The sequence below is a fragment of the Struthio camelus genome, chromosome Z, assembly GCF_040807025.1.
Source record: "Struthio camelus isolate bStrCam1 chromosome Z, bStrCam1.hap1, whole genome shotgun sequence".
Classification (NCBI taxonomy): Eukaryota; Metazoa; Chordata; class Aves; order Struthioniformes; family Struthionidae; genus Struthio; species Struthio camelus.
In genome coordinates this window covers 67880424-67893303 of record NC_090982.1, presented here as the reverse complement: position 1 = coordinate 67893303, position 12880 = coordinate 67880424, and the positions used below count along the sequence as shown (strand labels likewise).

The 12880-nt window shown below is 39.6% G+C and overlaps 1 protein-coding gene across 1 annotated transcript in view; it reads left to right on the top strand.

Annotated features, from left to right (window-relative positions):
- The window catches only part of LOC138064659 (ras-related protein Rab-3C), a 137290-nt gene that overhangs the window by 110494 nt on the left and 13916 nt on the right, over positions 1 to 12880 (top strand). The window contains exon 4 of the mRNA XM_068928269.1: positions 5474 to 5598. Within this exon, the coding sequence (XP_068784370.1) occupies positions 5474 to 5598 (125 nt within the window). The remainder of the gene's footprint in view (positions 1 to 5473; positions 5599 to 12880) is intronic.

The window sequence follows — 12880 nt, the reverse complement described above, 5'->3', positions numbered from 1 at the left end:
TGCAATGATTTAATGTCCTGTATAGGATAATCCTAGACAGGCCCCATCTCCATCACGTCCCCAAGTGGAGGGTGAGCAGGATAGAGAGAGAGAGAGGTGCAAGGGCCTAAGGAACATAACCTATCAGGCTCATTGGGAATAATAAGAGTTTAGGAGGGGGTAAAGGAGGGCATGGGGGAAGAAGTGGGGTGTGTGATATGCATTGATGTATAGAAGATCTCTGATAATAAAAGGGACACCTCCGACCCACCCCATGGAAATAACAGATTAATTGAGGAGAGTATCAGAGCCCCTCCCAGACAACAAGACTAGGAAAGCATTCCTGACATGATCCTATCCCCTGAAAAGGCAGGACTAGTAGAGCTTCCCCTTACCATCCCAGTCTGCGCTGGGGTGAGAGGGAACAGTGCCATACCTTTCCACATCGTAGGAAGGGGACTGGGAGAAGAGGGAAAGATACCTTCCATTGCCTTAATTACAGAAGGAAAATGATTTGTCCTGAAAATGCTGGAGGGTAGGCCTTCCTGCTCCAAGGTAGCCAGCCATTCTGCACTCTCAACTACAAATAAAGGAAGGAAGTTCAACTGCATACTTTTGGACAAACCTCCAAACTCATTGATGCTTATCTGAAACTCCCTTTCCGCAAAAACTCAGATAACTGGAAAAGTTTTAAAAAAAGATAAACTGGAATCTACCACAGCCCCTGACACTCCAGGAATGAGCTTTTGAAGCATCATACTGGAGACAGAGATGAGAGAATTTTTAAGGACAACCAGTGAGCTTAGCGCAACAGTAGCTTCAAGAAATAAAAAGATTTTGGTTTTGAGTTGGGAGGGGATTATTTGCTCTTTTTTTTTTTTTTTTTTCTCCTGGCCAGATGCTGCATTCCAGTTAATTGCCTACTCCTTGCTGAAACCAGCACATCGGAAGTACAACACGTTCTCTGAACTTGCTGGAATAAGCATTATTCATGGTCCCCTCTAGAGCACTTTCATTAGGGTGATTCTCTGCTATCAGCGCATATCTAAAAAGCCCATAGAAACTAACCATTGCAGAGATTGTAGCAATCCTTGGAGGGATCTGGGGCCAACTTTTAGTGCATAGATTACAACTGTTGCTAAAATTCATTTTCCTGAGAGATATGTACTGCACAGACTCATCTTTATCTAACAGAGCTAAATGTTTGTTTCTTTGTTTACTGTCTATGGATAAGAATGTGCTAGAGACTACTCCAGGTTAGAGTAGCTATATGTATTCTGGAAACTATTATATGAGTTATAACACATTCCACACTCTGGGAATGTGTTCCTAGTACACCTTAATGTATGCCACGCAATGGGTGCAACTTGAAATGTATAAAGTATAACAAGTGGCTTGTTTGCTCTCCATAGCAACTTCTGCATGCCACGGTGCCAGGTACATACTCGAGTTAAGCCTGAACAAGTTACCTTGGACAAAGCTAACCGCCACAGCAGCACTACGATATTGCTCTGTGCTAGCTAGCTTGCTTGGCTTTCAGCATCTCAGCTACCTCAGCCAGCTCGGGCTGGATGTTTTTGAACCACACTGCATCGTGCTGTGCAGATATTCCCTATAACCTGCCTACACAAACATCATAGTTATCTGGATAATTTTTTTAAATTGGTGCATGTGCAGAGGTTGGGGGCATACTGCTGCATGCCGGGTAGGTCTCCTGCTTTTTTTGAAGTGTTGGTTCTTTAATGATTGGTTTCAGTCTCCTTTCTAAAGCTAAGTGCTTTATTCAGCTGAATCTTTTATAGACCTCATGCAGAATCTTACCTGAAAAAAGACTTAGGCCTTTTAGGTCTTATCTGACCTTTTCCTGAAACACAATACACTGCATTATAGACCTTTTAATTGCTATTTCACCTCTTCCATGAAGGTACTTTTCACTATGCTTGGTTACAACTAGAATTGATGTTTAATTTTTCTTCGGCAGACTTGGAGGGGAAGCCTGTGCTAATGGTGTCTTTGGTCTTTATAATGATGTATTCACCGTATGCATTGTGATATTCACTTTGAAAGCTTTGTGCTCATAAAAGATGAGGTAACAGTGGCAAACTTTGCCTAGGCAACACTGGTATTATTCTCTCCTTCAGTAAATGTCAGTGTTAGAAGTAATAGCAATACAAAATCTTGTCATACTCTATTGGTGTAATAAGCAATATTTTCAGGAGAATATCTTGTAAACTAGCAAGTACTACAAAGCATTTCCTAGGAGTGGATCTAGGTAGAATGTGAGCAATGTGTGTACGGTCCTATGCCAGTGTGACCTGTTTATCGTCTTCATTCCTTTAGGTTTTATTTTTAAAAAAGTAGAATTACAAAACTGCCTTCTGAGCAGTTCTTCGCAGGTTATTTCATTCCATTAAACAGAGAAATAAGTCTCCATATTATGTTTGAGACTCTTGTGCTATAACAGCCCAAAACTCTTTGGTGATTCATTGATGTAGCTTTGTAGTACTTTGAACCGTTACTGCAGAATACAGTACTGGTTTTAGACGACAAAATAGCACTGCCTTAGCTGACGTTCAGCAAGTGTTCTTCTCTGGTAGGGAGCATGGTGGAATCGCAGGATGGGGAGAACAAGTCTTGCGTTGATCACTGAAAATAATGGATGACTGGACTGCTGCATTAATCTGCCTCTCTGGTGTCTATACGTTATAAAAATTCAAGCATGTTGCAGATTGCCCGCCTGCAATACAAATAGAGAGTGTAAGATTTACAGGGTAAATTCCTATTGACATGCACCAGATCAGTGAGATTGAACAAAAATTAGCATATTCAGCTTACTGCAAACATCAGCTTTGTCTTTTAATGTCTTCAGTCTTCCTTAGGCTAAAGTTCTTTATGAGGACAATGTTATGTGTTTTGGATTAGTCAGAAGCCTCAGTCACATATGCAAGAGTCAACAAAATCTGGCCTCTGTTTTGGCTTTTGTGGAGAAATGTGGAAAAAAAATCTATAGAAGCCATTAGTGTAAATGTTTGTCAAAAAGAAAACATAACAATAGTAAGCCTATTAAATTATTTGAATCAGATCTCCTACTGGTGTAGGATTGGGTGGGGATATATTTGACTGATTTCTCACAGTGATTCAGTTGTATTTTTTGCACTACAGAGTCATTTACAAACCACGAGCCTTTGGAATCATTATCAAGAACACGAACTCTTCCCTTGTTGCCTGGAAAAAAAAAATCCTTATACCTAGAAGATGAGACATAAGCAAACCAGATTAAAAATTCTAAGAATGAAATAACTAGCTCTGCTAATGAGAAGCATTTGAATTCACAGGTTCACAATTCATGGAATGAAAATTGCAGCTGGCTGCATTAAAATGAAGGATTTTGCATTCTTAAGCAAAGAAACTCAAGTAAGGTCTGTGGAGCACACAGCTGCAAAATAAGGCTGAATGAATCCTCTTTACAGTAGTGAGATGATACTTCTTCAGGTTATATTTCTTCAGGATTTAAGTTTTGCAGAAAATGCAGAAGTACAATTAATTCCTTCAGTGAAACCTAATATTTTTACTCTGTTTTGTTTCTGAAACATCTTCAGTTAACTGCTGGCATAAGCTGTACCAATTGTACCCCAGCTCATAACTGATCAAAACTGAGATCTTTTAGAGTCCCTCATAGAGCGTCATCCTATTATGTTTGACTTACTAGTACTTGCAAAGTTGCTATGGTAACGATTGTTGTTCTGATTAAAAAATTATAATAATCCTGTTTTGTTTAACCACAAATTTTGTAAGATCCCAGCATGGTTCCAAAAGTGCATTTCCGCCCAAAGGTATTCATGGTGCCCTATTTTCTGAGCAATTGTATCTTTAGTAAAATATAAGTGTAAAGGGAATTCTAACCTCTGCTTTGGTCAAAGTACCTTAAGATAGTCTATTCAAATTACTATAATTTTTAAAGATAGTTTTAGAATAGCAAAGTGTCCATTCCTGGAAGGAAAGATCAGAGCAGACCCAAGAGAAGAATCTAAAAAATGCTTGGGGCTTGCTTCAGCTTCTTTTTGGTCGTCCTGGTGAAGCAAAGCACCCCTAAAGTCAGTCTGACCATGTCCTTTAATGTTCTTCTGACCTGCACTGCAGATGCATCACATGCAGCTTTAAGGTGAGTTTCAGCACACTGCTTTGACTTATGCCAAGGGGGCCTGCGTCTGGCACTGGGGTACAAAGATTGCCTATAGAAGCTTTTACCCACAGACCCACACAGATCAGCTCCCAAAATACTTGGGCAATAGATTTTTGAAGCTTTTGGAGAAGATTTCGTCTTTTCTCACACAGATCTAGGGCCCAGATATACAGCAGAATTCTCTTCCAGTGCTTCCTCTCATAAATGTGTAGTTAATCTTGTCCAAGGAGGGGGAGAGCTGCTATTCACTGGCCTCCGGAAAAATCTTTCTCTCCTCCATTGTTTGTATAGGTTGTGAATTGATATTAACATCCTAAAAAGTACTTGCATCGGGAGCCCAAAGCCAGGCATAGTGCTAAAATTCTCTGCAAGACAAAGAGTATTTTAGATAATAGAGGTTATATTTACACTGGATTGCAGGTACTGCTCTCAGTTGGTAAGTAGTAGCCAGCAGCATCACTTCCCATAGGGCCTGGAGCCAGGATGTGGAGCCCTTCTTCCTAAAGATGGGTCCGAGTATCAATAGAGTGATGGCAGTCAGATGCTGAGAGGCGCTAAGAGCGTGCTCCTAAGTTGCCCGTGAGCTGCATCTCATTCAAACTGCAAAGAAAGCTTGGTGGGGTGAGCTGTTTCACCAGCAGCACTCGAGGTCCTCATAGTGTTTCAAGACCTGGGATACCCCTATTCAGCTGTAGTCAAGGATAGGGCTTGAATAATTTAAAGGAAAGGTAAATTTAAGTTCAAACTCAGCCCCAACCATGGCTTACTGTACAATGTAAATATTGCTGTCATCCTGCTAGATAAAAGAGCTATAGCGGAACGTGCTGGAGAGAAACAACAGAAGGAAGAAAGAATGGCTTTGAAGTTGTGCTGATAAATTTAGATCGTAATTTTAAAAGGTGAAAGATAAGATATGAATAAGCTGTTGATTTTTGTTTTAAAGCTCTGGTTTTGGATGATAAGGTTTACTTTAAAATGTGAAAATATTTTTTCTTTAATGTGTGGGAGAAAGTGTCAGAGCTTCTTTCTAAAAATATAGGAAGAAATGCTGATAGCAGGAGAAAACTTGGAAAGACTATCTTGCTTTAACAAGCAAAAGTAAAGCCTGTGGTGATATTATTCCTGTAATGATAACTCCTGACAGGTAATCCTTAGTTTATTTGAAATCCAGATTTAAACAGAATCGTATTAGCCTGGATGTCAAAATCAGTGTTGTCCTTGTTTGTCTTGTTACAATTCTGTTTGAAATTGATTTAAAGGAAATTTGCTTTGCTTTGACTTCTGTCTCTCTCTCTCTGTCTCTCTTTTAAGGTCAACTCAAATCAAAACATACTCTTGGGATAATGCCCAGGTTATTTTGGTCGGTAACAAATGTGACATGGAGGATGAGCGGGTAATCTTCACTGAGAGAGGCAAACATTTAGCAGAGCAACTTGGTAAGAAAAGACATGACAAAAGCCTTATGATTGCTTGCAACAATGCACAACATAACTTCACTAACTGCTACAATATTTGTAATGAAATGTTCATGACAGTCCTTGGAAAGAAATATACAGTCATACAACACCTCTATTTTGTTTCTGCAAGCTGAGGTCTAAACTGCCCATGTTGGTTTCACTTAAACTATAATGTCATTAGAATGGACATGTGTCCAGTGATGACCTTATGCAGAACTGTGACATGCCATCTGAAAGTGCCCGCAAGACCAGTGTTAGCTCAGAAGCTGGCTTAGACTAAGAATATATCTCATACAAGCTCCTTTATTCTGTTTCTTAGATAGGAAGTACTTTATGGACTTTGTGATAAGCAACAAAAGGTTGTGCATATGTCTGCAGATATAAATAATATGTTATGTAGGTATAGGCATATGTAGATATGTTCTAGCCAGGGAAAATTAAGAGGGAAGGGGGAAAAAAAAAAAAAACTAAGAGAAGGATGATTTACTGGAAAAGGTGAGGGACACTCTAAGATTTAGTTTGCCCGGAACTGGACAGCTAGGAGGAGTTCTTGCCTTCCTTCTAAGCTTTGGCTGTTTCTTCTTACTCAAAATCTGGGAGGAAGCTTTAGAAGTGAGAGAATAAAAATGCCAATATTAGAAATGGAGGCCTCAGTCCAGCTTGCCTTTTGGCACTGATATTTTGATTTTGAGGAGAAAAAATATTCTTCCATTGGCTTCCTTTAACTGGCACTTATCTGTGTTATAAATCAATCAAAAGCCAGATAACTCTAGCTACCTTGCCTGGGGCAAGGTGTTTTAGTTGTTATTTTTGCATCATGCAGTCAGAACCAAAATAGAATTATTCTTAATACAGTGAGATAATTCCTCTTAAGAGTCCCATTTGTGCTGCTTTGCAAAACATAAAAAAGAGGAAGAGAGGACAGGACAGGATAGGACAAGGCAGGTATATGACCGTAAATTAGTCCTTGAAAAGTGACAGAGAAGACCTGACAGCAGGTTATGTCCTGATAAATTGCCAACATTGGTGAAGAACTGAATTTTTAAAATTGTCTGTAATAAAAACAAAATGGTTGCTTTAGCATCTACTTTACCAGAGGATACTTTTCTTTGCAGAAATACATATGACATTATATAATACTATAATCTGTTCTTCTCTCTGTTAGCACTTCTAATATTTATTCATTTTAACAGGAGTTAGGAAAGCGTATTGAAGGGAAAAGGGATTTAAAAATTGTTGTAACTGTATATTCTAAGCCCAGATTTTAAAGATGCACTAAAATGTCTGGCACTTCATAAATCTGCAATGTACGTTTTGAAGAATTTTTTTTTTTTTAAGTAACATAACTAGTCTGAGTTTCTAATCCCCAAACTGTTTTCCTATAGAAAGGTTAATGCAGTGAGTTAACAAACAATTCCCAAGGTCATGAATTCAGCAAGATGAGAAGAAATTTCAGATGTTATACAGTCGAGAATCCTCAGTTGTATCAACCAGTGATAGCAAGAAAGGCTAATGAGATACGTATCAAAACTCATGTTTCAGGATTTAAAGTAAACTCTAACCCCTGGGATTTAGAATCCAGTCTCTATGGCAGCAGATTATCCTGTATTCCTATCTTTACCTACTCTGGGGGTTTTCTTTCTCTGATATATCTTCTGTGGCCATCTCAAGGAGAGAGTACTATATTGGATGTATTCTGGCTCTGATCCGGTAAGCCATTTACTGTATTCAGCATGCACACACACACACATATGTATAGCCAGAAAGACTTCTTAAATCTGTTCAGAGATCGTGGGAGACAATGGCAAGAAAAACAGAAGAATGAATTTCCCTGAATTTAGTAAGTGCCTTGACCATGTGGGTCAGTTTGAAGGACACTGAGTTGTGTCAAATATTTGGGATAGTCTTTCCTTTGTCTGCAAGTGAGTTGATTAAAATCTCTTGCAGCCATATTTTTAAAACAACAATAAAGATTTTTGTGTCCAGCAAGAGATTTTAAGGCAGTGTGGGTCCTTTGAATGGTACGGTCTGTAATGTTGATTACAGGCACAGTTATAAGCAAGCACAATACACGTGAGTGCTGTACGAAGAACAAATTGTGAAACATTGTGTTCTTAAATGGTATTGTATTTTGAGCCATGGTTTATTTGAAGTCACCTGGAAAATGAATATGTATAGTTTAGGCCAGGTTTTCAAAAGGTCAAAAAGAACACTGAGCATTTAGCCCTCTGGAAAACGTTGGTGTCTCGTTGAGAAACGAGCTCTCTGAAAATGTGGCTTCTTTTGCAGCTGCTGAGCTCTTTGAAAAATGTAGCCTTTAATTTTATTAAGCAGAAATATTGAAATTGTGTGTGGTGGTTTTGTTTGTTTGTTTTAATATTGGCATTGATCTATTCTCCAGGATAACCCCAAAACTGTGGTTTAGATCAATTGACAGTAGGTCTGGTTACCTGCTGAAGTTTGGCTAAATTAGTTAAGTTTTGCGTCTTGTCAGGAGTTCAGAAAAGGGATAAGGAGTTGTTAATAAAATTAGATTTCTAAAAATTGTTTGACAGAAATTTGCTGGTCAGATCCAACCTTGAGTGTACATCTACAGAATGTTTATGAAGATAGACTTTGTCTCATTTTCATTTTACATTTTTTTTTTTAAAGCTTGATGTTAGTGACATAGAGCATAGCATGACAATGTCCATGTCTAGGTGAGCTCACTACCTTACATAGAGTAAAGGCCGGAGGCAGGTGCCTTGGAAAGGGTGAAAAAGAGCAAACGTATAGTGATACTTTCCCAGACTGCAGCAAATTGTGTTCAGGGATCTCATGAGCCAAAGGTACCTTTGTATTCGATATCCCTTTCATGGTTTTTTTTTGTTTGTTTTTGTTTTCCTTCCCATGGATTTGTCCACGGATTTCTTTGAAACCATCCACAACAGACTTTAAATATGCACAACCTTTCTGAGTTGTCTGCCTCTGCTGTGAATCTACTACCTGCTAGTTTCATTTTATGTTTCTCAATCTGTATAATCTAAGAAATGCTGAACAACTGCTTCCTGTTACTTGCCCTGTACCACTGCGGATTTTTAAATACCTCTATTACACGCCTCCTTTTTCTTGAGGTTGAAAGTTCCCAGACTATTTAATTGTTTAAGAAACAAAAGCCGTATCTTAGACGTTCCTGGTCTCCCTATTCAGTAACTTTTGTAAATAGTACATTTTTTCTGAGAAATTAGTTCATGCTTGTTTAATATATTATCATCATAAAAAAGTTACGTCAGAAGGAGATGAAAACAGGGAGGATCAGACAAATATAGCTGAGTCACGTAACTTTACCTCATAGAGATAATATACCAAGAAAAAATAGAAATGTGACAAACCAGCCAGTGGAGGGAAACAATTAACGTCATGTTAATATTGATGTGGGGATCACAGCCATCATATTTCAACAAGTTTATTCACTAATCACTACAAAATGTGGTGTGAAACATAATTTATATGCCATTCTGTCACTTCATAAGTGTTTGCTCTGAGGTTTACATGCATCTGTTTCTTAGTGAAAAATAGTATAACTCCAACATAGTCAACGCTTACATGCTTTAAAGCATTTTAATAAAAAAGGTTTAGAATTTCTTGCAACTAAAGGTGCATGCATGCTTACTTCCTACGTTAGTCACAAAGTTGTCAGCTGAGCTCAAAGCTTTGTACATTCATAAAAGTTTGGTGTCACTTGTCAGAATAAATGTAAAATGAATGATTCACAGATGGCATGAATTTCTTGGTTCCTTTCATTTATGGTCTGTATGATATATTGCGATCTCTATTCTAGCAAAGGCTTAGCAGGCAGAGGTTTGGGCACAGACTTTGAATAGACACTGAATAACTGCACATGCACATGGACAGCTGCATATGTAATTTGATTCCCAGTTTCCCAATTTATTTATGTCATTGTGCTATTATTATGCCTGCAAATCAAGCACATAATTTTATTTGCGTTTTTGCCTTTTGTCCATATGTTTCATTACAACTCAGATTTTCTGTGCGTATGGTACAAGCAATCTAAATATGTATTAGTTTTTAGTTACAAGTTCTGTCATTACAAGGTACCTCATAACTTTAAGGTCCAGGCCCCTAAGGTAGCTGCAGAAGTACAGTCCTGCCACAGGTCCAAAGCATGCCTGTTGTGCTCATGATGCACCAGTTACTGGGAAGATACTGCAGGATCTGCCTCAAATGTCTGGTCATCTTTGCTGTGAGATCCTATTTGTCGTATCCTACCTTCTTGGTTGGGTTGGTCAAGGCTCCAGGAAGTAGAGCAGTTGTATCAGAAATGTTGGTTGCAAGGGATCGCTGGTGATCATCTAGTGTGACATACCACTAAAATCCATCTCTGACTCTTATCTCAGGGCAGCACTGTGCACCTCCCACTATATTTGTTGTGCCTCCACATTTCATGCACTCTGCAGCCCAAGATCGTCTCACGGCTGACCTGTCTTGTACTTCCAGTAGGAAATTTCTGGGGACACCCACTACTTTTTTGGAGCATGCCTTAGGTGGCACTCACCTGCTTTGTAAATATATCTTGACCCACTCTATCTCTCCTAGCAGCCACTAACTGATATCAGAAAGCAAAACAAAATGGGCCCTTTCTAGGAGAGCCCTGACACCCCCTTCTGCAAGGGGAGACAGAAGCCAGCCCTCACACTGGGTTCTGGGTGCCTAGGAGAGCTGGCAGCATTAGGTGCCTGGCCTCAGCAAAGCCCTGAGCTTCAGCGTGCCTCCACAGCTTGTCACTCACAAAGGTGGTCACTTCATCCCTCAGATTTTAACATACACATTATTTTGCATGGGTTTTGTTTTGCATGGGGGTTCTTCTCCTCTATCTTCTTTTTTCTCACTTCCTGTAGACTGTTTCTTACTTGGAGTCTTCATTTTCATCTTTATCTTTCTTTCCTTCTCTTGATTCCCAGTGCTTTGAAAATCAGCCCTGCCAAAAGCAGGAAGAAAATTTCTCACTTCAAACAAAAATCAGCCAGTCTTGCTTATTTTATTTTCATTTGATTATTGGCTCAGGCATACACATAATGGCAGTGCTGAGGACACACTAGAGAGAAACAAGATTCAGCGGTGATTAGATTTCTTCAAATCAAATCTGTTTAGAATCCCAGTAAGTCTGAAAGCAGAGCATTTTTCAGTGCCATATGTCTATACAGTGTGTAATTCAGCACCCATTCACCTATGTGTGATCTGACCAAGCCTGAAAGGTTAGGCCTGCTGGTAAAATTGACTGGTTTCTGAATCCTACCAGGGCTTGGGTACAAGACAGCAACCCTGCAATGTAGAAGAGGGGTGAACCTTCACTTGCCTATAGGTCCTTGGGATGTGAACACAGTAAACACTAGGGATATTAGGCATTTGCGAGTTTAGGCAGCAACCAAAAAGGCATTTTTTTAGGCCTATATATTTTGACATCTAAATCCAGAATCAAGTAGGACTTGGCACCTGAGCTCACAGCTTGCAGGAACACAGAGTTCTGCATTGCCTCTGTGCCTGGCTGAAGACCTTCGTGCGGAAGGCAGGGTCGCCAGCAGCTTCAAGAACACTGGCATATGGCTACATTCAACTTCGCATTAAAAATGAAAATAATTGGGTTGTGCAGGAACATGTCTTTTTCATATTTCCACTTTTTACCATTTTTTACCTCTTTTAAAAGGCAAATGTTACTGCCAGAGGAAGGGGCCAGACTGACAGTACTGGCAAATACCAAAATCTTTCCTTTAGTCATAACAGACACAGAGTATTGGCAGAGTGATTAAAGGCTCAAAAGCACCTCTCCACAGGATGTTTTTTTTATTTTTTAGGGAGGGGGAATTGCTAACCTGCCCATTACTTTCACGGAGTCTGAACTGCATTACAGAAAAGTTACTTAATGGCAAAGAGAAGCAAGTTGTTTGCTCACCAAATGTCTCCTGTAAACAAGCAAGAAAAAATTTATTTGCTGCAAATGTAATTTATTCCCCAAATGCACTCTTTCAGAAAGTACCTGGAAGCCACAATCAAAGTCAGTACAACTGGAATTTATATGGAAAACTTTTGTCTTGAAAGACTGGAAAAAAGATATTTGCTAGACTGTACCCAAAAATTGCCCCTTAAATCTGTGTGCTCTGTCATAACTGAGAGTCCCCCTTAGCTTTTTTTTTTTTTTTTCCAATTTGGCCACCCTAAAGGAAGGATAAATATCTTAGCATTTCTATTAGAAGTGATTATATTAGCTCTGTCTAGAACGGTGCTAAAGCGCTGCTCTCTGCTGAGACAACAGCAAAGTTCTGCCTTATTAGCGAGGTGGGGCATAATGTTGTCTTAATACTTTTCTCAACACTCTCCAGCCCTTGGCCTTTTCTGGACAGCATAGTTCCCACTCAACCAGCCTGAAAAGCAGAACACACTGTAACCAGATCTTCTAACATGGCTGCAGGTGCAGGAGGTCCTCTGAAGAACAGCAGTGGTCACTAGCTACTTTCAGTCTGGTTTCCTAGGAAAGAAGGCATTTGCAATCCTGCCACGCGTCCCTGTATCTGTCTCTCTCTTTGTGAGATGGCTAGAGGTGTCAAAGATATTACAAGTTCTGAGGAAGTGGGCAGCTGAGCAGAGGAGCTGTCCTTGCCTTCAGTGACAGAAAGCCTACAATGGGAACATAAACCTTATTAGATGTTAGAGAATTCACAGCAGGCAAGAAGGTAAGTTTCTGCCAGTGCCCGCTCCAGAACTGACCACAGGATGCAAATACAAGAAAATAGACATCGTTAGCCCCACTACTTTTTGTACTATTACATTGTTAAATGATTCTGTCCCACAGCTTCCTAACCTTTGCCTTTCATACACCACTGCATTACAAAGAGAATAGCTTCCTGCAGCTGCTGCTTGCTCTGATGTTACAGTCTCCTTCTGCTCCTCAAAACATCAGATTGAACTGGTCACTGGTAAGAGCAGTACTAACAATCACAGTTCAAGCTTATCTTCAAGGAAAGATAGGTATTGGGAGAACACAGCTTTGCAGACATCTGTTAAGCACAGCATAACAGTCAGGGGAGATAAATAAAATTGTCTTGGTTGTGGGCAAACACTCTGAAACCAGAAGGTGTTCCCAATCAGCTGGTGAAACATTAACATAGCTCTTGTCTGTATTGACTGTGGAATTGTGCTAAAAATGTGTTAGTTAGTGTGTCCTTTTGATGTCACATTTTCTTGGAAGACGAGAGGGTGCAGAACG